General features: G+C 35.8%; 1 protein-coding gene across 2 annotated transcripts in view; it reads right to left on the bottom strand.

Moving 5' to 3' along the window:
• Window positions 1-22,140, bottom strand: part of WDR70 (WD repeat domain 70) — a 122,812-nt gene that overhangs the window by 15,624 nt on the left and 85,048 nt on the right. For both annotated transcript variants that reach the window (XM_015848476.2, XM_015848477.2), the window contains 3 exons: window positions 21,086-21,185; window positions 15,178-15,262; window positions 13,886-14,024 (listed from right to left, as the gene is read on the bottom strand). In XM_015848476.2, coding sequence (XP_015703962.2) covers window positions 13,886-14,024; window positions 15,178-15,262; window positions 21,086-21,185 — 324 coding nt within the window. The remainder of the gene's footprint in view (window positions 1-13,885; window positions 14,025-15,177; window positions 15,263-21,085; window positions 21,186-22,140) is intronic.

The following is a 22,140-nucleotide window of genomic DNA, read 5'->3' as shown; positions in this document are numbered from 1 at the left end:
TTGAATGGTGAATTGCTCTTGACAATTCATATTCCTTCCTATGTCTCGTTTGCTCCACATCCCCCAGCTCCCTTTTTTTTGAATGTTACAAGGCATTTAACAAAAAACAGGCAACAGTGCTTTTTACAGATAACTCTGAAATATAAAGTAAAATTCTGGCAATGCAGTATCTCAATAACCCTTGCAACAAGAGCACAAAATAATCAATACAGAGTTCTTAATAAGTTGCTTTATTTAAGTAAGAGATTCTTTCATACTGTTCTGTAATGCTATTACTCAAAATGTTACGGTAATTCTAAAACATACAAAGCTAATAACAAGTTTTGAAGGTCAAAGGTGGGTGGCCTTTTCTTTTATTAATATTTATTGCATGTGTTTAGCCAGCCTTTTAAAACTTTGTAGTTAATGTGGTTCTCCACTTTCTTCTGTCAAGTAAATGTATTTTATAGCATGGTACTGGACATCAGCCAACAAAAACAAAGCCTGAGACAGTGTGGCTAAGCACTGATGGGGATTGCTAAGTTTCTAACTTGTCAAACATCCACAGCACACTTAAAACCAGCAAGGCACGTGCTCCAGAACAGGCAGAAGAAACTGTCATAAAATGCAGCACTATAAATCTCCTGAAACTGTAAAATGTCTCCAGAATATAATTTGTTAAAAACTAAACAAATACGAGCTCTGAACATGCAAGTAATTTTATTAAGCCGCTGGCATATAAACCTACTTTATTAGAAATAATGAAAACTACTTACAGAGATTTTCAGATTATTTTAAAAACTGGCAATACTTTAAGAAGAACAAAATACTGAATTCCTAAACTGAATCCTAATAATCTTTCCCAATCACATAATCCAACAGAAGTAAAAATTCTGAACAACTATAGATCAAAGGGATCTTTGCAGGCCAGATTTTAACACTGAGAGCAAGGGGCAAAGGAGAATCTTCACTGTTCATAAATAATTGATTCCTAAACGTAGCATTTCTCCATCAATATGTCTAACTTTCTCGCTGTGTTTATGCAGAAAAATTGGGCAGATATTTCAAATTATTCAAATTTTAGGTCAAAGAAGTTTCCAGCTCTGTAGGCAAATAATTGTGCTCATACTAAGAAAACAAGTGGAATGGTTGACAAGACTGAAGGACACCTCTGAAGATAACCTAATGTAACTTCCCAACTCTGAGCTCGCTCAGCTGCAATAGGTAGCTATGGACATTATCCAGTTCATTTCTACGTATCTCAGGATGGAGACTCCATAACCTCTCTGGGTAACTTGTTCCAATCTTGACCATCTCCATGACAGCAAAAATACACATTTTCTAATGCTTAAGTGGAATTTCTTCTAATTAATTTTATGCCTATTGCCTCTAGTCCCATTGCTGGGCACCACTGAAAAGTATCTGCTTCATTTTCCCCATCAAGTACTTACAAATAAGATTCTCTTTGTGTCTGCTTCTTCAGAATGGATGATTCTATCTCTCTCAGCCTTCTCTTTATATCAGATACTGCAAGCTTCCAATAATCTTTGCAGTCCTTTGCTGAACTCACTGTAATGTATTTATATCTCTATTGTACTAGGGAGCTCAGAACAAGACCAAGCACTATAGTGTGCCTCACCAGAGCTGAGCAGAGGGCAGTAACTGCTTCCCTTGACCTGCTGGTACTGCTTTTTTAACTGGTACAAATACCCAGCAGCTTCTTGCCAGTTTCTGTTTGTCTGAGACAGGAAGAGAATCTTATCTTGAATCCTCATTTCAACTTAAGCAATGATTTTTTAAGAACAGCTTGTTTCATTTTAAAGTTGTGTCACACAGTAGATACCAAAATAAACAGGGTGGTACTATAGTTTTAATTTCCTCCCCATAGAAAAGAGCTCAAGACAGAAGTAATGACTTCAGCAGTTAAAAGCAAGCTCTCACTGTATTTACCAAGCTGACTTCATTCATACTTTTTCAGAGAAGTAAAAGAAGAGCACAGAATTAAGCTGCCTGACAGCACTTATATTTACATCACTTGCAAAATACAATTAGTAGCAATGATTCAAAATCTGTTTGGTAGTTCTACTGTACTCAAAATACTAAGATCTTCAAATGAAATCAATCCAAAAAGACTCTGACAAAATCTACTGCATACATAAGCTCAGAATTATGCACTGGGAAATACTGGCAAATGATTGTGAAAAAACTGCTATGAAGTTAGGCAGGGAGAATATTAAAAATGTGAACTGAACATTGAGAAAGAATTCAGGACAGATTCAGTGGGTGTTATTGAGAGGAGACCTTTGTCATTATTTTCAAATAACAGATTATCTTGTAACAATGACTGACTGAATAGAATTTCCAATAATCTATGGAATTTTAATGATTTTTTATTTTATTTATTTATTTATTTATTTTTTCATTTGGGATCAACACATTTACTTTCTTAAACAACTGCCTAAAACCAGCCTTACTAAGCTGGTTCTTGAGACCAGTCATATAATTTTTTAAAGCAGCTATATGATTACGTTAAATAGAAAAATTGACTTGCCTATGCAATACTTCCAAATGTATTATAAACTAAAGCTTCAAATTTAATATTGTTTGAAAATTAGCACCATGATAAAATAATTTACCTGTAATAATGTAAGATCTTAATAGTATGTGGTAATCTTTAAACATAAAACTCATAAGTACTAAGGTGGCAGGCAAAGGTGCTTTCTTCATAGTTCGTCATTCCATCTGCATTTCTTCTAAAACAACTGCAGTCCCAGTTCATGTGGGGCTCATAAATAGTCTCAGCCCTAACAGTCTGTTTTCACCTGTGTATTTCTGTTTGTATTGCACAAACAGCGCTGCTGGTGCAGGTAAACAGTAAACTATGTCATGTAATATTTCTGTTAGGTTATTTTCCATTAGGGCTAGTTCAGTAGGCAACTGTTCAAATGGCTTTGCTGGTACTACACACATCCCTGTGCTTTGACAGAACTGGCCTCTAAATGCAGTGATGAAGCCTGAAATTATTTGTAATACAGAATGGAACATTTATTCTGGCCTAGAAATAGATTCCTTGGTTTAACAGGCAAAGTGAAGAATAACTGAAACAGATTTCTCAGCAAGCAAGAGCTAATTACCTCAACTGAAACTGTCCAGAACACTTGGGCTAACACCCCTACAGGGGTAAACAATGCAGAGAGGGCATTTTACAAGGTCAGCAAGAAAAGATTAAAATGATTTGTTGCATAGGAATGGAAAATTTACCACTACGATGAAACCATGAGGCTGGTAAGGTCATAAAACTGCAGACTGATGTCAAGGACTGAAAGAACTCTCCTGGATCCTTGGTTATAAAGACAGTTAAAAATTGCAGCAGTGATGACAAAATTCAGTTCCTGGCCCACATTTCAAATAAAAACATTCAGTTTTACAGCACAGATAGAACATACCCAGGATGGATTGAGCACTGCCTACTCTTTTCTGCAATTTAGACATCTCCCAACACCTGATGTGGCCTCCTGCATTAGCTCCTTGGTGGTTCCCCTTTCCATCCAGCAATAGAAGCTTCCCTGCAGCCTCAGCTGCCAGAAAGAGGCCATGGTATTTCTCCTTAGTGAAGGTCTGAAAAAGCTCCTCTGGAGACCAGGGTTTCCTGCTCCCACAGCCATCCAAACCAGAGTGGAAGCAGTCTGTGTTGACACTCCTTCTGTCCTCTGCACAAACAGGAAAGTGAAGCAATTGGCTGGGGGCATTCAAGTCAGACACAGCTGGAGACAGGCTTGCCAGGCTGGTCATCAACACGAGGGCAAGTTTTCATGAGACCACCATGCCAAGTGTTAACAGGTCAGTCTCACTTCACCCCAGCTACACAGTCCAGTAGTCCTGGCTTTTTTCTGGTTATAAACAGTTTCGCCAGTGTTCAGAACTGGAATAACAGTTCTTGAGTAAGAACAAAAGTTACATGCCATATATTTTCTGTTGCCCTGAAGCATTTAATATATACCTCAACTTCCTATTGTAAAGCAATAGGAACTAAGGAAAACATACATAAACACAAAGCAAATCCAGCAAGCCTTACAAATTCCTACTATTAGAGAGTTTGTACAGCCTTTACAGGAATATTAATTCTAACACCTGCAAATATTTATTTATTTATTTTTGCTACATTCAAGAGTGCAGGCAGTCACTTAATCTCACTAGTATGGCTTGAACCTATGAAAAACTAAGGTTGCCTGTTACACAACAGAATAAGGACAGCATGTACAAAGATCGTCTGTAGAAAGCACTATTCATCTCTATCCTCCTTCACCCTCCTGCAAGACAACTAGAGAAAATTAAGATTTACCTCTATCGCTGTCTTCTTTTATTCCTCTTGCTAACATTGGACATGTCTTGACACTGTACAGAGTATGGACTTCTTAATTTTTTTGCATTTCAGTTGAAAGCTTAACCAGAATACAACAAAATTTAATTGTAAAGAAATATGTAAAGAAACACCAAGATATTTGGCAACCTTTTCCTATTAGCAGAATTTTATTAAACAGACACCATTTGTGTGCCTGTGCGTGCACTGATAACTGGAGTACAGAGGTCATCATTTGTTGCAAGACTGGCATGGTATCAAGTTTGATCATTTTCCAAAACATTCCAAGGATCTGTTTTTGGCATAAATAGGAATCATTATACACTTCTGCAGCACTCAGCTCAGTGGAGCAATATTCTTTCCTTGCTACTGCAAAATTTAAAGTAAATTTAGATGGGGTCATATTTTACAATGATGTTTTAATTTCTTTTCCCTCCATAAGGAGGTCTTACTGCCTGTCAGTCAGGAACTGTTTTTTTTAGAATCAACTCCTTTTCCCTAAAGACAGTTAAGTTTTAGGGTTAAATACCATACATTTGTCTTTGAAACTGAACATTTCATGCGAAGTGCATTTCATGATAATCCATAATAATATACCATCCTGCTAAGGTTCACTGGCATGGTTTCTTCTGCCATGCAGGGCAGGGGAAGAAAAAAAAGCTTCTACGTTAGTAATGCACTACTGGAATAAACATTTCCAATTTTTCTTTCTCTTCACTTCAGATATGGTCGATCATCCCCCTATAGCAGCACCACAAAAATCGTAGCTATCACCCTTTTTAGGCTAAGTTTACTGAATTCATGTCTGCTTTCATGGCTATTAGCTAAAAAAAAACTGTCTGAATGCAAGTACAAACAAGACTGACACGTGGAGAAGATGCATTTATTTTCACAATAGAAACTATACTCAGAGGGCAGAAATCTTTGCTGAATGATGCTAACACAGAGCTGATATCTGCACTATCTCTGTGGTGAGTGTGCAGTCAGCCTCCCACTTGTAAGCTGAAAAAAACAAAAATTATTTCCTCACATGCTATTTGCCACGTGCTGGCAATTTACCACTGGAAAAAAAGACACTGTCAATTAGAAATTAATTGCGAAACAGGCAAGAGAACACACTAATTCTAGACTTTCATATATTTCAACAGTTGAAGTAAGAATGTACTTTAGGTTTGATGGTATTTTCAATGATAAACAAAAGTCTGTTAGAATTTAGATAAAGTTCTGTAATCATAAGGTGAAGGTGCCAATGTTTTGAAAGTTATGTTTGGAAATCAGGTACTATTAGGATACCTTACATCTGAATCTCATCTAGCACGGTTCTTTCATGGAGTGGTAGGATATTCTCAATTTACACTGCCTAAAGTCATAAGTCCTTAAATCAATACAAATGAATGCAGAAGTAACCTACTGTCTAACTTTGCAATTGGGAAAATCAGAACAAGTGAGGTGAAAAGTTTAATAAGAAAGAATCAACACTAACAGAGGGAAGTGAGGATTTTAAGTGGGACTTATCTCACCAAACTTCAGATATCTACAACTTTACAGGTCTACCCAAAATGTCTGTGCCCTACCGCCTCACTTTACAGTTAATGCAGATAAATCAGCATTTTACAGTGGCCTTCATCTAACCTATTTTAGGTATCTATTTTAGTATGAGATAAATCACAGCCTGGATGTGTTTATTTTCTCTGCTTATTAGAAAGGGAGCCGAGGGTGACTGGATCAGCTGTAGACATCTATATTTGGTCAGGTGAATCCCCTGCAGCCTACAAGGGCCAAAATAACTATATAAGAAAAACAGAAAACTAAATGGAGCAACACAATGACAATCTGTGTTACAGTATGTTGTGCTACTTACATAAAACCCCCCAGTTCAAGGATAAAGGATTCTAGAAGCCAAATTAAATATTCTCTGTACAGAATGATACAGCAGATACAAACTTCTAAAACTCTCCAACAAATCTTCAGAATCTTAGTTTGAAAGTTCAGTTCTAGCTCTGTAGACACTTAAAAACTGAATGAGGGTAAAACAGAAACACAGTTCCCCCTTGCTGCTTCTCCCTGTCCAAACCTATATCTATTAAATAATTCCTGCTGAATCTGTTTTGAAGCTATACAATAACGACAGCAAGAGGTGCTGCTCTAAGAAAATATTTTCAGTTAGGAAAAGAAAACCTTTAACAAAATTTCTTTCTTACATGCAAGCTCTGCTTCAGTGGCCATGACGGTATGTGACAGGTCCTGTTTGAACAGTGCTGTTCAGATTTGCTGCACTTGGCTGTCCAGACAGTCAGATAAGAGGCATGTCAGCAGGGCAGATACTGAATGTGTAAAATGACATTATGACTGTGCTCATGGACTTCGTAAGTGTGGGGCACCATAACACCAGACAAACTGGGCTGTTCTGATCAAACATTTACATTTATTTTAACTGCATTTTTAGAAGTTCTAACACTGATGAAGGAAATAAGTCCAGTCTGCAAATGCAGGCAACTAGTTCACTTAGAAGATCTATTTTCTTTAATGCTATTAAAGAAAATTTCTGATGAAGGACTGCTTGTACAGCGCAGTATCTTTTAAACATGGAGGAGTTTAAGACATACATAATATTGTGCAGTAAACATTACTGGTGTATTATTGTTGTGGGTTTTTTTGTTTTTGTTTTTGTTTTTTAAGAAACAATAATGATTATACGTCAAATTACTTCAAACACTGAAATGTTTGTATGCTAACAGCTAAAGACAGCTTTCCACTAACTGAATCCTTCAACAATTGTTCCCTAATTCCTCTTTGACTATCTACCAACTTTAAACTGCTTCTGCACTTAGGAAAGATATTAATGCAGTGACTTTCAAGTTCTTCTATTTTAAATGAAGGTATGCATGCATCCTACTGTAGCCATACAAATCTTAACAGACGTGTTTGAAGTCACCCACCATTTTCATGGACTGAAAAGCTGTTTAAGTGCTTTTGAAATATATTTTAGAAAGAACACATATGGTAATGAAGAGTGAGAGATAAAGGCCTCAGAATATAATAAATAAAAAGAAGCTGGGCTGCAGGATAGGCCCATTAGCATTATAACTTAAAAGCAGCAGAGTAATTCCTGCCTGTCTTCAAGATCTGAGAGATTCAAAAGGAAGTGTTTACTTCCTCCCTCTCATATTCTATGAAGTTCAGAAACAGGTCTGTTTCAGTGCATTTGTCAACAACTCTGCAAGAACGTGTTTTCTCTCCAATTCTACACAACTAGAATTTAAGGTAAATAAAATAATAATAATAAAAAAAGTCAAACTCAACATTTTAATCTGAATCTACTTGCAGAAATATTTTTATTTCTACATAGTAATCAATGACCATTAGCAACAGTGGTTAATACCACAACTGACATAAGCTAGTCATGAAGTAACAACTTCCCTTTTCCTTCTATAATCACTTCGATGTCTCTGCAGAAGGTATGCATGAAACATCAGCTACAGCATCTGTCTCCTCCCCTCTAAGAACAACAATCCTTAAGAGCCATAGAAAGATAATGGGGGTCTGAAATATTAATTCCCACCGCTCGCTTTGTAATGCTGTTTTTGAGTGTACTACAACTCGTGGGCTGCCATGCTGCTCTGCCTTGGAAAGGCTGGTCTGTCTTCTGGCTGCACTCACAGACCAGAGGGTGGAAAAACGTTAGACTCAATAACTCTTACAAAACTGCCACAACGTCAACTAAGAAAATAAATATCTAGATAGATAACTTTGACTACTGAGTCATTTCCAGATGTCATGCTATCAGTTTACTTCCACCTTTCTTCTTTTGAGCAAAGGATGGTACCTATGCATTGAAACTATGCAGACTTTCAAGAAAAAAAATTGCTCACACAATAAAAATATCCTAATATTATATTAAAAATATGCTTTAAGCCACAATTGTAAAAATCTTCAGATTTGAGATTCCACTGGAGCTTACCCAAGGAGAAGAGCCAAGTATAATAAATAAGGTGGGAAGTTAGGGAATATCTAGAATGCAGTGACCTGCTCTTATTAGATTTAAAATACTCATGTGAATATAGTAGTAGAGGAAACAATACCAATGCTTTTCCCTTATGAAACATGACTGAGAAAACGTGTGGAAACATTCAATAGAAAAGGGATCAGAATTGGATAAAATTTACTATTTTCTATGTAGAAACCTGAAAAGTCCAAATAGCACTTTCAGAGGCCAATAATTTAAAACAGGTTCCCAATGTAAAACATATGGATAGTAATGCTGTATCATGCATCTTTCAGTACACATCTATATAACATTCTTAAAAGTGAAATGAATCACTAAGCAATGATTACTAATTGATGAACAGAGGAAGAGACGTAATCAGAGAGGTAAAATGTTTTTCTTGTAATTGCAAGGCTCAACATTTTCAAACACCTGCTCTGTGAGAATAATAGTCACATTTTCAGAACAGTATGATGCAAAACTAAGGCAGATAGCTTTCATGTACAACCCCCACTGTTACAGTGAGGAAAGCTGTGCAGTTTATCTTTCTCATACACCTCAAATCTCTAGTGACAGCTCCCCTAAAATAAAGTAAGTGCTGCTGCAGGATATAGGAGGGAAGGACTACGCTGTCCTTACATATATGAAAGCAGAGAATAAAAATTGACAAGCTAGCTTATTACAAAAGAAAACACCTTCCCATTATTCATAGCCTATAACAGATAGTTTTTACTTTAATTATCACAAAAATTAACCAGGCCTTAAATATTACATTTACTTCTTCATTGTGAAATTTATATCCACCTTCCAAACAGAAGAAATAAGTTAAAATAACAAGACATACCATGCTGATATCTCCCCTAAGTTAAAATAATTTATTTTCCTTTTATTAAAAAGCTTTAAATCTTCATCAACTGGGTCACAGTGGAAAAGTCCTTTAACATACTACAGTGCCTTATAAACAGTAAATGATATTGTTTGAGGTCAATGAAAGAAATACTGCAATCCTATATCAACTCTGCATAAAGGGTGCTGGAAGTTTCATATTTCTTTTTCTTTTTTCTTCCTTTTCATTCTTTAATTTAAAATGAAGGTTTATTTATAGCTTGCATCACAAGACCTTCCTGAAACGTCCCTTAGAGAGATTTTCAGAAGTATTTAATAATTTACCTTCTACCTATTTTGAAAAACTAAGAAAATATTGAAGAATTCTCCTTACAGAAATATGATTCCCCAAACAAGCATAAATACATGATTTTGGACCACTGCTTATCTACAAAAGCCTGACAGATATTTTAAAAGCTTGCATGTCTCATTCTCGTATACATAACCTCAGCATCCTTACTGAATCACTCACATTTTCATTTAAAAATAGTAATTTCTATAATAGTACAACATATTTTTTTAGTGCCTATTCCTGCCTGTCACTAATTGAGCGTACTTCATCTCCTTTCTGTATGGGAAAGAAGATTGCTCTACTGCTGCCAAAATCAATCTTGACTCTAATAAGGATAATTACTGGTCGATATGCTTGAATCAGATAACTGAATGACAGACATGTGAGAGTGATTCAAGTGAGTGTTCACAGCTATATTAAATTAAACTAACATAGGGGGGAAATGGGTAGCCAACACTGTTTCCCATACAGAAGGTATTTATAACTAATTCTCATGAAGATCTCATACTTGCATAATTGATCCAAGAATTAAGAATAAATCCTCCTTGATTTGTGCCTGACAATGAAACCTCCATTCCATTCCAAAAAGAGTCCATTACACAGATCCTGAAAGATTAAACCTTACTTACTATTAACCTATATATTTTTTTCTATAAATGTTTTCTTGTGGTTATTTAAATTGAAGGCAAAAGAACTGCTGTCTGACTAACGTATCACAATAAGGCAAACTGTGACAGAAAACCTACAAAAAAAGTAGCATGTGCATAGGAAGATGAAGACTTGTTTTTTGTCCATAGCAGGACAAAGATTTGTTTTCAAAAATGTATTAACAAAAGCTAAGAAATAAAATATTTACAGTTTAGTATATTCAACTATGGTTACCCTCCAAAGCCCTCATCATTTCCAGTCACTCTAGTAGAGACTGAACCAGGGTAAGGGTGAAGTACCCTGCAGAGAGCATCACAGGCACTTCTGACCCCAGAGTTTTGATTTAATCAGCAGCGAGTAAATAAACCTGCCATTATCCTGTAACACGGTTGTTTCACTCCCTGATAAACTCCAGGAGATCTCCACTGAAAGCTGTTAACCACAGAATTCCTGTCTGTGTCCAGATTGCACCAAGTCACAGATCACTGGAGCTAGAAGAGGACAGTTGAGAAAAACAACACTGTATATTTGCCTTCTGCACATACTATGCAGGCATACTGCTATTGGCCAGAGACAAAGCTCATGGTCTGCACCACTCTGACATTTATCTATCAGTACTTAGTTTTAATTCAAGAAGCATTTCTCTGAGAAATCTGAGCTCTAGACAAGTCCCTAATGCTTATGCTGTGGGACAGCATTCAGTATCTGGACAACATAGTAGTTCATTTAGCTGCAAATGGTGACCAAAAAACCACCAATCCTAGTGGATGAAATGGAGATTTAATTAATACTCTATTCCCAGCCACAATAGAAGAGGCTAATCAGAGTGTTAGTCCATTAGTAAAGCCACAAGGTTTCACTCCAGCAGCTCTGAAGCAGTAATGGTTTTTCCCATGAAAACTTGAAAGAAAAGGTGAAAAAAAGGTTTGTGTGGTATGATGGAAAGGAATGTCACACACAGCTTTGGTCAAACATTCCCATTAAATATTTTCCCATTACCTCCTAGGTTCATTCACAGGCCAATTGCACTGGCTATTTACCACGGAGCTTTAAGATAATGTTTACTGTTCTTAATTGTTTTCCATTTTCCAAGATTACTGAAGACTTACTTAAAAAAATGCCTTATGAAACAAACAAAAAAAGTTACACGTTAACTGTTTATGTTCTCTCTTTGCAGTGCATTTTTTCGTACTCTGATTTATATCCATTCTATCAGTAAGCTGGCAAACAACTGTTGTCAAAAGTCTTATAGTTTTCACTATAATGAACACTTGAAATAAATGACTAATGATGCCCTTCTTCAGCAATTTGAAGTAACTCCATTTTTAGTTACTTTCATGAAAAGTGACCTCTTTGTAGAGACATTAACTGGCATACTTCTGCTTTTTTCCAATACATAATAGTAAAACACAACTTCATACATATAAAGACTAAAAATGACAACAAAGAAATATTGCAATTACATATTAAAGCAAAATAGAACATACTAAAGGTAAAGCTGTTTGATATTTAGCTAAAAAGTCTCAAGCAACAGTATATATTTATCCTTAATATCGCTGACTGTTGTACCTGCATTTTTGAAAGTATGAGAATATGGCAACCAAGAAATAAATCAATACAAACACAGTCATTAATTATTAAGCTGCTGAAAAAATGCTTTGATTAACTACACACAAGATACAAACCTATCAATTTATAGATAGTAATCTTACCAATTCATCAGTTTACATATATAGACTTGACAGATCATTTCAATAAAGGGCATGTGAAGCTTATAAAGTGTAAAAGCCTACATCTTTAAACTCTGTTTGCTTTTAGCATGCCTTTACTCATTTGTAATTCATCTAACACTGCAATTTCAGAAGGAAAAGCAAAAAGTCAAAGTAGAAAAAGTCAAAGGATATAAAAAATTGAAAAAATTTGAAAAAATATACTGCTTCGATTTTAAAACACTACTTATAGCAATCTTTCTTCTTTTATACTCAAGTCATTATGTTTAACTGTGTTTTTCTTACATGTGTAGAGTTGAAATTGGAAGCTGGACAGTGATTGTAGAGGTACTGTTAGTGCTGGCTCACTACAAGCCACGTCGTAAAATCAGCGTTTATGAGAATGAATTTTATTTCCATTCTTTTCATTTGATCCTTTATACTCAAAGTAGGAAAATGACACTTAAATTTTATAAGTACAGATGAAGAAAAACAGCAGTACTAAAACTCCATAGGCAAAAATAATTTACTACTGTTTTAAAAAGTACTATATAAATATAAACACCTATAGAAACTTACAGTACAAAAACTGTGAACCTGCTGAGATTCGTACACATACTTAAATTTTTACTGTCTGAGTGGCCCTATTGAAGTCACATATGGGCGCCTAATTTTGTTTTTCCAACAACTTCCTACTGCTAGTTCTCCACTCTTTTGATCCTCCCACATTTTTAAGCAATAGAACCATATCTCCAGACTCTGAGAAAACTCAGCAGCAAAACAATCTCTTTTGGGACGTCTTGCTATATTATCTACCTGAGAAAGAGAGCAGACCTTCTATTCCAAAGAATTGAAGAACAGTATTCCTGTAAAACAAAGTTATTCAATGCCAGCTACATTCCTTCTGAAATCAAATTAGCTAGCTTCTCATTCTTGAAATCTTAAATCTCAGTGGAAGTTTTTGTCCTCTGTTACCAACTTCCTCACCAGCAAATGAAGATGCCATCACTGTGAATGGAATGAAGTTATTTTGTTTCTTGTGCCCCAGAAATGAACGGCTCACATAAAACCCTACCTCCCACACTTTTATCTTACATAGTTTGTTTCCTTTGATCTGCCAGGGAGCTTCAGAGGGAGTACTGAGGCATTCACATTTTGTCCCAGAAAATGGTTATGAACACTTGATTACAATATTAGTATCAGAAAAAACCCAATATCCAACAGAAATCTGAACAAGTTGAGCACATCCATCCATTTAATGGATATAATAATTCAGAGGAGAAAATTCAATTTAAAAACTGAATTTAAATGTCTAATGAACTCCAGCACAAGCAGTTTTGTTGTGCTAAAAAAAAGACTACTGAGCGCAAGAAGTGAGTTAAGAAAGGCATAGGAGAAAACAATATCATGAAACACTACAGCACAAGAAAGACGAGGCCAGTTGACAGACCACAACAATTAATGGGAATGCAAGAGCAATTCTGTTTGAATGCTTTGCACTCCTGACTGTTTTTAACAGGCTTACTTATTTACACTACTGAGGAATTTTTACAGCTATGATATTAAGCTTCTTCCTTCTATACTAGGAAATACATCTGTTGACTGAAATACATTCTACAGGAGTCACGAGTCTTGTTTTGGGGACAAGCAGGAGTTTGTCACACAATGGCATTTCATTATGATGAATGGTGGAATGAACAGCATGAATGTATAAGCCAGAATATGTGTCCCACTTCAAAGGTCCAAAAAAGTTCACGCTAACCTTTGAGCAATACGGTGATAATACTGAAACACAGATCTCCTACTGATCAAAGGTTCAAAGGCCTCGTCCTAAGGTTCTATTTACTTATTTATCTGAAATAATATAGAGACTAGCACTCTAATTACGGTCATAATTCTCACAAATATGGAATAAAAATAAAAAATAGCAGTGGTAGCAGGTTACTTCCTGTATATGGGGAAAAATCAGATGAACAAGATCTCATTCTTATTTTGAATAGTAGACAGAAGATAATTAAAATAAATACCGCATCAGTAACTTCAATCTCATACAACTTCTGAAATGTCTCCCGATCAAAGAAGAAGAGCTTCCCACTTCCACCACCTTTCTTAACAGAAGTCCCTGTGACAAGTATTTTATCATCTGGGCTGAAACAGCAATCTGTCCTGTTAAAAAAAAAATACATCGTCACACTGAGCAAGCGTTTACTGTGCAGTTAACTTATAAATCCCACTCTTTACAAATAGTCCTATCTGTAACACCTTTTAACACAAAGCTTATAAAAACATATTTTGTCAGTTGTCATCTCATAACATAGTTACTAGGCACAGTTCACATTTATAATTACAACTGCACACAGGATGTGCAAAACTGGCAAAAAAAAATCCCAAACAACCCCTCCCCCAACAAAACTCCTCTTTCTTTCAAAAGACTTGTGAAGTTTTCCATGTAGAAAATAATATTTTAAAAAATCTTTTCAAATCTAGTTATCATCATTCAGAAAGAACTTAAATCAGTCTTGAACTTTGTTTTCACTGATGATACATTCTTAAACACTACAGAGCAGCTTTATTTATATAGTTGCTAAAAATGTTTTTTAATCTTTCCTCTATGCTGCAAAATACAGTGAGTGGTTGTGACTCCAAGCTTGACCCGCACCTAATCTTCCTTTCCAAGGACTTGTTCTAAAAGTATAAATTTTCAGTAGAATTGGACTTGACTGTGCTACAGGTATAGAAGTGCAGCTAATACAAATAAAAACATGAAATTCAATACTTAGCAATATTCAGCATAATACACTATTTTAGTAGCAAAGAACAGAGCAATCAGTACTTATAAAATCATAACCTGAATTAATACCATGTACCTTTATGTTATGTCTGCTTTTCAATCCAGCTTTTTCTTTTAATTAATCATAGACCAAATAGAAATGAGGCTCACTTGATATATCTCATTACACAAACACAAGGCAATGAACTCGCCTCTTCCTGAAAAGTTTCTAATCTAATTAGGCATAAGATATATGAGAATAAAAACTGAATAAAGTAAGCATAGCTAGCTACAAATTATCACAAGAAATATGAGATATTTGAAAGCAGTTGTTAAGTCCTAAAATAACCAAGAACATTACTGCACAGCTCTCTCTGCACAGTTGTTGGTTTTTTTTTTTTTCCACAGTTTCAGACCTACTGAGAAAAGAAAAATTCATTTCTTATATGAATTCAGAACAACTCATATCTTAATGCACACACAGTAGCCTCTCCTCCATAGCACAACAACCATTGTTTCTGCTAACTGAAATAACTTAAGAGTACTTACATTGGAAAAAAGCTAGGCAGTCTTTCAGCTGAATGAAGAGGCTTTTTAAATTGTCTAATATCCCATATTTTTAAAGTGTCGTCTCCTGTGAAACAAGAGAGACAAGAGTTAGTAATAAATAATTTAACAAACAGAATGATACAGTTGAAGCATTCAAAATGGGGATGTTTTTTCAGTAGGTTTTTGAGCCTCAGCAGCAGTGAAAATGATGATATAGAACTGAGGGGAATGAAGCCCTCCAGCTTCTTTAGTCCACAAACAGCAATATATTACAACTTCAGTATGGCAAACAGGGCCTGCAATCAGCCAGAAGTCCTTGGGGAAGGGGTAGAAAGGAAGTAAGTGAGAACAAGCTTACTATAATTAAACTTTTCACACCCCTCCATAACACCTTTGGCCACAAAAGCCAAAGCAGAGGTTATAGTAAGACATTTACAGCCATTCTCATCTGTGTTTGATAAACATGGTGCGATTCTCCACACCCGTAAAAGTCAGAGTGTTTATTCCCAAAATAAATATAAAAAAATGAAAAAGAAAAGTTAGTTATTCTTGGAGAGATCAACATCTCTGCCGATCATCCTTCTGGAATACATATTTCAAGCATGAGAATTTGAGCCCTGAGCCATCTCACATGGACACCTAGGAATCTTTATTTGACATCAGTGCTTTCAAAGGAGAAGAGAAGGACTTTCAAACAACAATTTCCTTTAAAAATACACTGAGATTAATTTTAGAAAAAAGTTGTACATTCTTCAGAATCTAAGTGGCAAGTAGACGAGTGGCACAGACATGTTTCCTCACTAAGCAGAAGTCTTTCTGGAATGTAATAATGACAACAATATAATTATATACTACTACTACTAATTATTATCATTATATAATTTATAACATAATTATATTGGTAGTATTGGTATTATTTTTTTTAGGAGTATTCTTGAGATTCCCAGGCTCTGAGATTAAGAACTCAAAGTAGGCCTTGGAAATAAAATGCAAACACAAATAAATAAATAAATATAACTTTCCCCAGCAGAAGAAATCAAGGCCAGCAGTATTCTTTACAGGGAAAGCAGTAATGTGTGGCCTCGTACATCATGTATGTTTATATTAAGACTAGAATAACTCCTAACTACAAAATATTTTTAAGAAGTGGACAACTTAAATAAATGATGTCTAGAGCAGAGTATATTTCTTTTCATTGGGAAGCTAAATATGATGAGGAAAAAAAAAAAAAAAAAAAAGCTGACTCTCTATTTTGGGAATATCATAGCATACACCATCCCAAGCACTTCAAAGCATTTGGTTTTATAACATGAACCTTCCCTTTCCTCCTCCCACCCTCAACAAAAGAACACTTATCATCAAGATATTATATCTAAAGAACCAGCACTTTATAAAAGTACGCAAACAATACCATTTGGCTGATGTGCAAATCTCCTGGACAGGGACAGATCTAAGGCTATCAATCAAGATTGTTCTGTTCCCAGTGGCATGACCCTTGACATGATCTTCAAGCTGCAGTCCTGCCAGGCTTTAGCAAGAGATGTAGTCAGATGTTTAGATACAGCTCTACTACTAACAAGAAAGTATACTCTGCTGATACCAGAAAGACTCAAGAAGTTTCGGATGATTTCTTTTGTCTTAAAGACTAAAGACTATTCTTTTGTCTTAAAGACTAAAGAAATAGTCATTTGCAAAAGGGAGAAATAACTTGGCCAATGCTTTAAATTTCATACCATCTTTACAAATAATACAAAATTTTACAAATTAATGTTTAAATTATTTTTTTTTCTGTTCTGTACCCAATATGATATTGGTGCCTGAATTTTGTTTTCATTAGGAGATGAAACCACTGTTGCTAAAAAAGTATACAAACTAATATTTCACAACTCCAAGGATTTTTTTCCATCAGTGCTTAGTGGGTTTCTTTTAGAGAGCTGCAGTACAACTGATCTATTTTTACTTACTTCTTACACAGCCAAAACAGTTACTCTTAAACAAAAACATATAAACAAACTTGGAAGTTGTGCATTTCAGTGCAAAGCATTCAGAATAATTCATTCTTTGATAATTCAATATTTTTCTTCATGGCAGAATACTCCAAGGATTGGCAGAATTTCCTAAAATTGTTATAGCCTTATTAAACAGCATTTCAAACTCCATTCTTTGCTGTTTTAATAAGAAGGATACCAGTAAGCAGGCTGCAGTTCAATAATATCAGGTCTCTCAATAAATACCATGGGCATAATAATTAAGTCCTAGAAAAAGAATCTGTAGTGAGCCAAGACAGGCATTTTGCAAAATGCTTTTTGTCAAATTAAGGCCAGTGCACTAAGACTAGAAAGATTTTATCTTTATTTATTTACTTTTCTCAAGAAGATACTGACCAAGTAAATGGATGCAAACAGACCCAAAAGAAGAAAAAGCTTTTACCAACGTAAAGTCCTGCCAGAAACTCAAAAAGTTTAAAGTCTGCAACAGCCTTCAAGAAGATCCTACTTTAAGAGGGGATCTTGTCTTGAAAACAAAATTCAATGCAAAAAAAAAAATTCATAGAAACGTAGCATAGCCTGGGTTGAAAAGGACCTCAAAGCTCATCTCGTTTCAACCCCTCTGCCATGTTCAGGGTCTCAAGAGCCAAGTAGAGGGGGACAATCACCTCCCTCTCCCTGCTGGCCACCCCTCTGTTAATACAGCCCAGAACACAGTTGGCCTTCTGGGCTGCAAGTGCACACTGCTGGCTAATGTCCAGTTTCTTGTCCACTAGGACTTCCAAGTCCTTCTCTATATCCTAGATCTTTATCCTAGCTGCTCTCAAAGGATTCCTTGCCCAGTGTGTATAAACACCTGGCATTGCCCTGACACAAGCACAACACCTTTGCACTTGGCAAAACCTCATCAGGTTTTCATGGGCCCACTTCTCCAGCCTGCCTGTCCCTCTGGATGGCTTCCCTTCCTTCCTTCCAATGTATCGACTGCACCGCTCAGCTTGATGTCACCTGCAAACCTGCTGAGGGTGCACTTGATGCCATTCACAATGCTCACTGAACAACAAATACAGGGGACAAAAAAGAAAATAAGAAAAAAAGAAGAGGCACTGTATGAAAAAGCCTTACCATAATGGAGCATGAGAATGTATCATGTTTATAAACTCTTTTACCCCTTTTGCTAAGGCTTTATGGCACACACAAGGAGAAACACCTCACACAGCAAAGTATAGACTTCTGCTTTCTGCACTGGCGCAGCAAAAGGAGCTACAAAAGTTAAAGAACAGCCCTCTGAGATACTGCAGGTCAGGATCATGTCCATTCTGCGACAGAGAATTTGAAAAGTCACAAATCAGGAGTTCTGCTCTTACATCTGGAATAGATCTCACCAACATCTGTATCAACATCACCAAATCCTTTCTTACCATCCTTTCTATACATAAACTTATTTTTCTACGTAAGTTGACTGACAAACCAACCAACTTATAGCTATCATGAACTCCATGAAATTATCCATGAAATTAATAAAGATGTTGTTTCATATTATCACAAAAGCAGATTCTGTGCAGACCCCAAGTCAGAAACATATATTATAAAAGGACTCCAAATAACAGTGAATGAAGAAAACATTCCCAAGTAATATTTTTTTCATGTCTACATAAAAAACATACATTCATGGTAGCAAGTGTGTAAAAATATCACTTTCTTAAGTTTCCATCAAGTTACTACCAAATACCCACGAAGAATAACACTGGAAACTCTCATAAGCATGTCCTTATTTTTTTTCATTTTCCCTTGTGCTTGCAGCTGAGCTCTGCCTCATCTCTCTTACATCCGACACAGAACTTACATCAGATACAGCAGACTCAATCAGGTTTTGAATGAGAGTCCCCATTCCCCAAACAACAGTCCTCTCTTTGATCCTCAGCATTTGGCAGGTGTGTTCATCTATGAATGCTGGATCCGCATCTGCTTTTATTGGTACAGATCCAAAGTAATGCTCACATTAGAGCACTAACCGAATAAGTCAAAATAAGGTAAGGAACATCCTTGTTTTGCAGTGTATCTATCATACAGAGATTAAAACAAAACAAAACAAAAATGCACTGGACAAAGGTAGTACTTGCAACCATCCTAAGGGGCCAAATTTCTGTACAGCTACCAGAATCTGATACAGTTTTTACTGTAGACAGAGCATAAATAGAAGTCTGTTCCACACAATGCAAAATCTGGAAATAGATGAAGAAAAGCAGGCAAGCGTCACAAACAATTAAAATGTGCAAAGGTCATTTCTTGTATCTGCATTCATAAATGCAAAATAGAAGTGAATTTACATAAGTGAAGGTTTCAAGGTAGCACTATTAAATATTCCTAATGTTAGCGTTCTTGATTTGCTGTGGATATTTAAAAGGCACGCAAATGTTGTTCTTTAAATCATTTCAAGTAAAGTTTGTCTGTGTGTTTTTCGAGAGGCACTACACCACTGGCAGGCAGAAGCAGCATTTTACTTAGCCCAGAGCAGAGAGACAGATGGTTTACCCACTTTCTGAAGAGAAAAAGGTTATCACATAGCACATGTTCAGCTCAGTAAGAATCACACTGAGTTTTTATCTCAACCATTTATGGAATACCAGGAGCCTGAACAGCAATTAATAAACAATCCAAGTGATAGTAACATGCTCTAGTAAGCCAAGGGCTATCAAGGTCTAACAAGACCACTGCCACTTTACTCTGAAATATGTGATCCAGGGAACATAAATGTTTGGAATCTTAGACACATGACGTAACATGCACAGTGAAAGTACCATCCACCAGCAGCTGCACATCATTGTAAAAGTCACCAATACTGCTCAGCTCACAAGGGGCAGGGAAAGGGAAAAGGAGACAACGCAAGTGCAGATTTCAGCCCAGACTAGAATCACAGCTCCTTCTTCAGAGTTCACAGTATGTGGATACCTCTGTCATGGTGCTTTGTATATGTAATCTCACTCTGTCTACATACCAAACTGACCAGATGTCACGTACATATGTTAGACACAATACTGAACCTACATTAACATACACTGCTTCTCCCTAGGCTTGTTTATTTGGCCTCGGGGCCATGCTAATGCATGCACACAGCTTCTGGTTACAGCTGGTTTCCATCCAGACAGCTTGGATTGTAAGCTTGCACCTGCCTGCAAAACACTGAGTAGACAAATCTCCAGATGAGAAGTTGTTTTAGGCAGATACTGCCCCATCCGGTACAGCTAAAATAATGGAGGGAATGTATCTTCATGTATGTCACTAACTTTTCAATACTTTTATAACTGTTCTAACTGAAATTGTAAAAACTAAATGTTTGTTTGTTTTTTTTTTCTTTCTTTCCCTATTCCATAGACTAATATTTATTTCCTTTCAAGTATATCTTGGCCGCTTACCTCAGGTTATCACTTTTTGATGCTTATAATATAAAGTACAAAAAAAATTCCAATTAAATCACAAAAGCACATTGTATTAGAAAGCTGCTCAAAGAACTAATAACTCTAGAGCACACATGTTCTTATTAGAGAAGTAATAACCTTGCCAGAAAGAACTAAGTAGTATGATCTGTTGTATTTTATTTTTAATTAAGCTAATAATTTCCTTTTTGGTGCTTTACTGATGCTAAGCAAGAAGAAAGATCAGAATCTAGACAACATAAAAAAAAAATCTTTAAATGTTTTTTAACTTTCAGGAAGACAGTATTTGTTGTATGGCATATCAAAGAAAATAAGCGAACTGCAGAACACTTTGGGTTTCTATCTTCGATATCTAATTTTGCTGTCTTACCTCCACCATGAATAATTTTATTTAGAAACAATACAATTTAAATGGCTTGTTTGCTGTGTTATGTTATGACTGTCTTAAGTTCAATACATCAGATGTTTCTTTTGACCACTTACCTCCCCGGCTGGCAAGGGCAGTACCATCATAAGAGAATGTCAAGCAGGAAGTATCAGTGCCTGTAGCATGGGCTTGCCTGCAGTGGAACTTTGTATGTACCTGTTTGTCGAACAGAAAAAACATTAAAGAAGCTTGCCTATTTCAAGGTTAGAAAACTGTATATTTTGTGTGTTACTCCTAAACATAAATAGAAAACTGTATTTTTAGCATGAATGGGAACTGAAGTTGTATGTTTCCACAGCCTTTAAAAAAAATCATATATACTTTATATGGCTAGAATAGGTTTTTACAGTGTTTTAATTCTAAAATCTGCTTTTTCATAGCATCAGATTTACTGAATAACCCCCACTAGCGCTGGGTAAAAAGGTAGTTGGGTCTGTTTAAGATAAAAACACATTTTAAGACTTTTCTTGTTCTTATCACCCCCCTACAATGGCTCATTGCTTAAAAAATCAAAGAAACAAAAAAACCAACAACAAAGAAAGGAAAAACATACACACTTTGCAAAGAATTTAAAAGGATTGGAAGAAATTACTTTAGCCAAATTTCAACACTGCCAAAATTCATGGTTTATAGATTAGAATGAAGCTCAAATATGCTAAAGTTTGTGTTCCGTTTACATGTAATAAAATTCAAGTTTTAAAATGATATGTTTGTTTATTTTCAAGTGTATTTCCCCAATAATCCCAGAGAAACATGTAAAATACTTTCAGAGTAACATCTTTTTCTTGTATAGCGCTGACTTTTGGTATATTAAGTCACAATTTATTTTAATCCCTAAAAATGCTCTATGTTAAAATTGGAGAAATCTCCTGTGAAATCACAATCAAAATTTTAGTACGTCTGCAAAATCCAGCTTTCTCATTTCCCAACCAAACCCAAAGGTCTTGGCTGAGATACCAAAATGCCTATCAGGCACATAATTGCTGACTAACTCAATCATCACTTAGTCTTAGTAATTTTATCTTTTATTTTCCATCACTGCTTGAGACTACACTGCACCATCTAAAAGCCACCAACATGCTCACTGTCTGCTTAATCTTACAAAATGTCA

The sequence above is a fragment of the Coturnix japonica genome, chromosome Z (genome assembly GCF_001577835.2).
Source record: "Coturnix japonica isolate 7356 chromosome Z, Coturnix japonica 2.1, whole genome shotgun sequence".
Taxonomy (NCBI): domain Eukaryota; kingdom Metazoa; phylum Chordata; class Aves; order Galliformes; family Phasianidae; genus Coturnix; species Coturnix japonica.
This window is presented reverse-complemented; position numbering and strand designations above follow the sequence as displayed.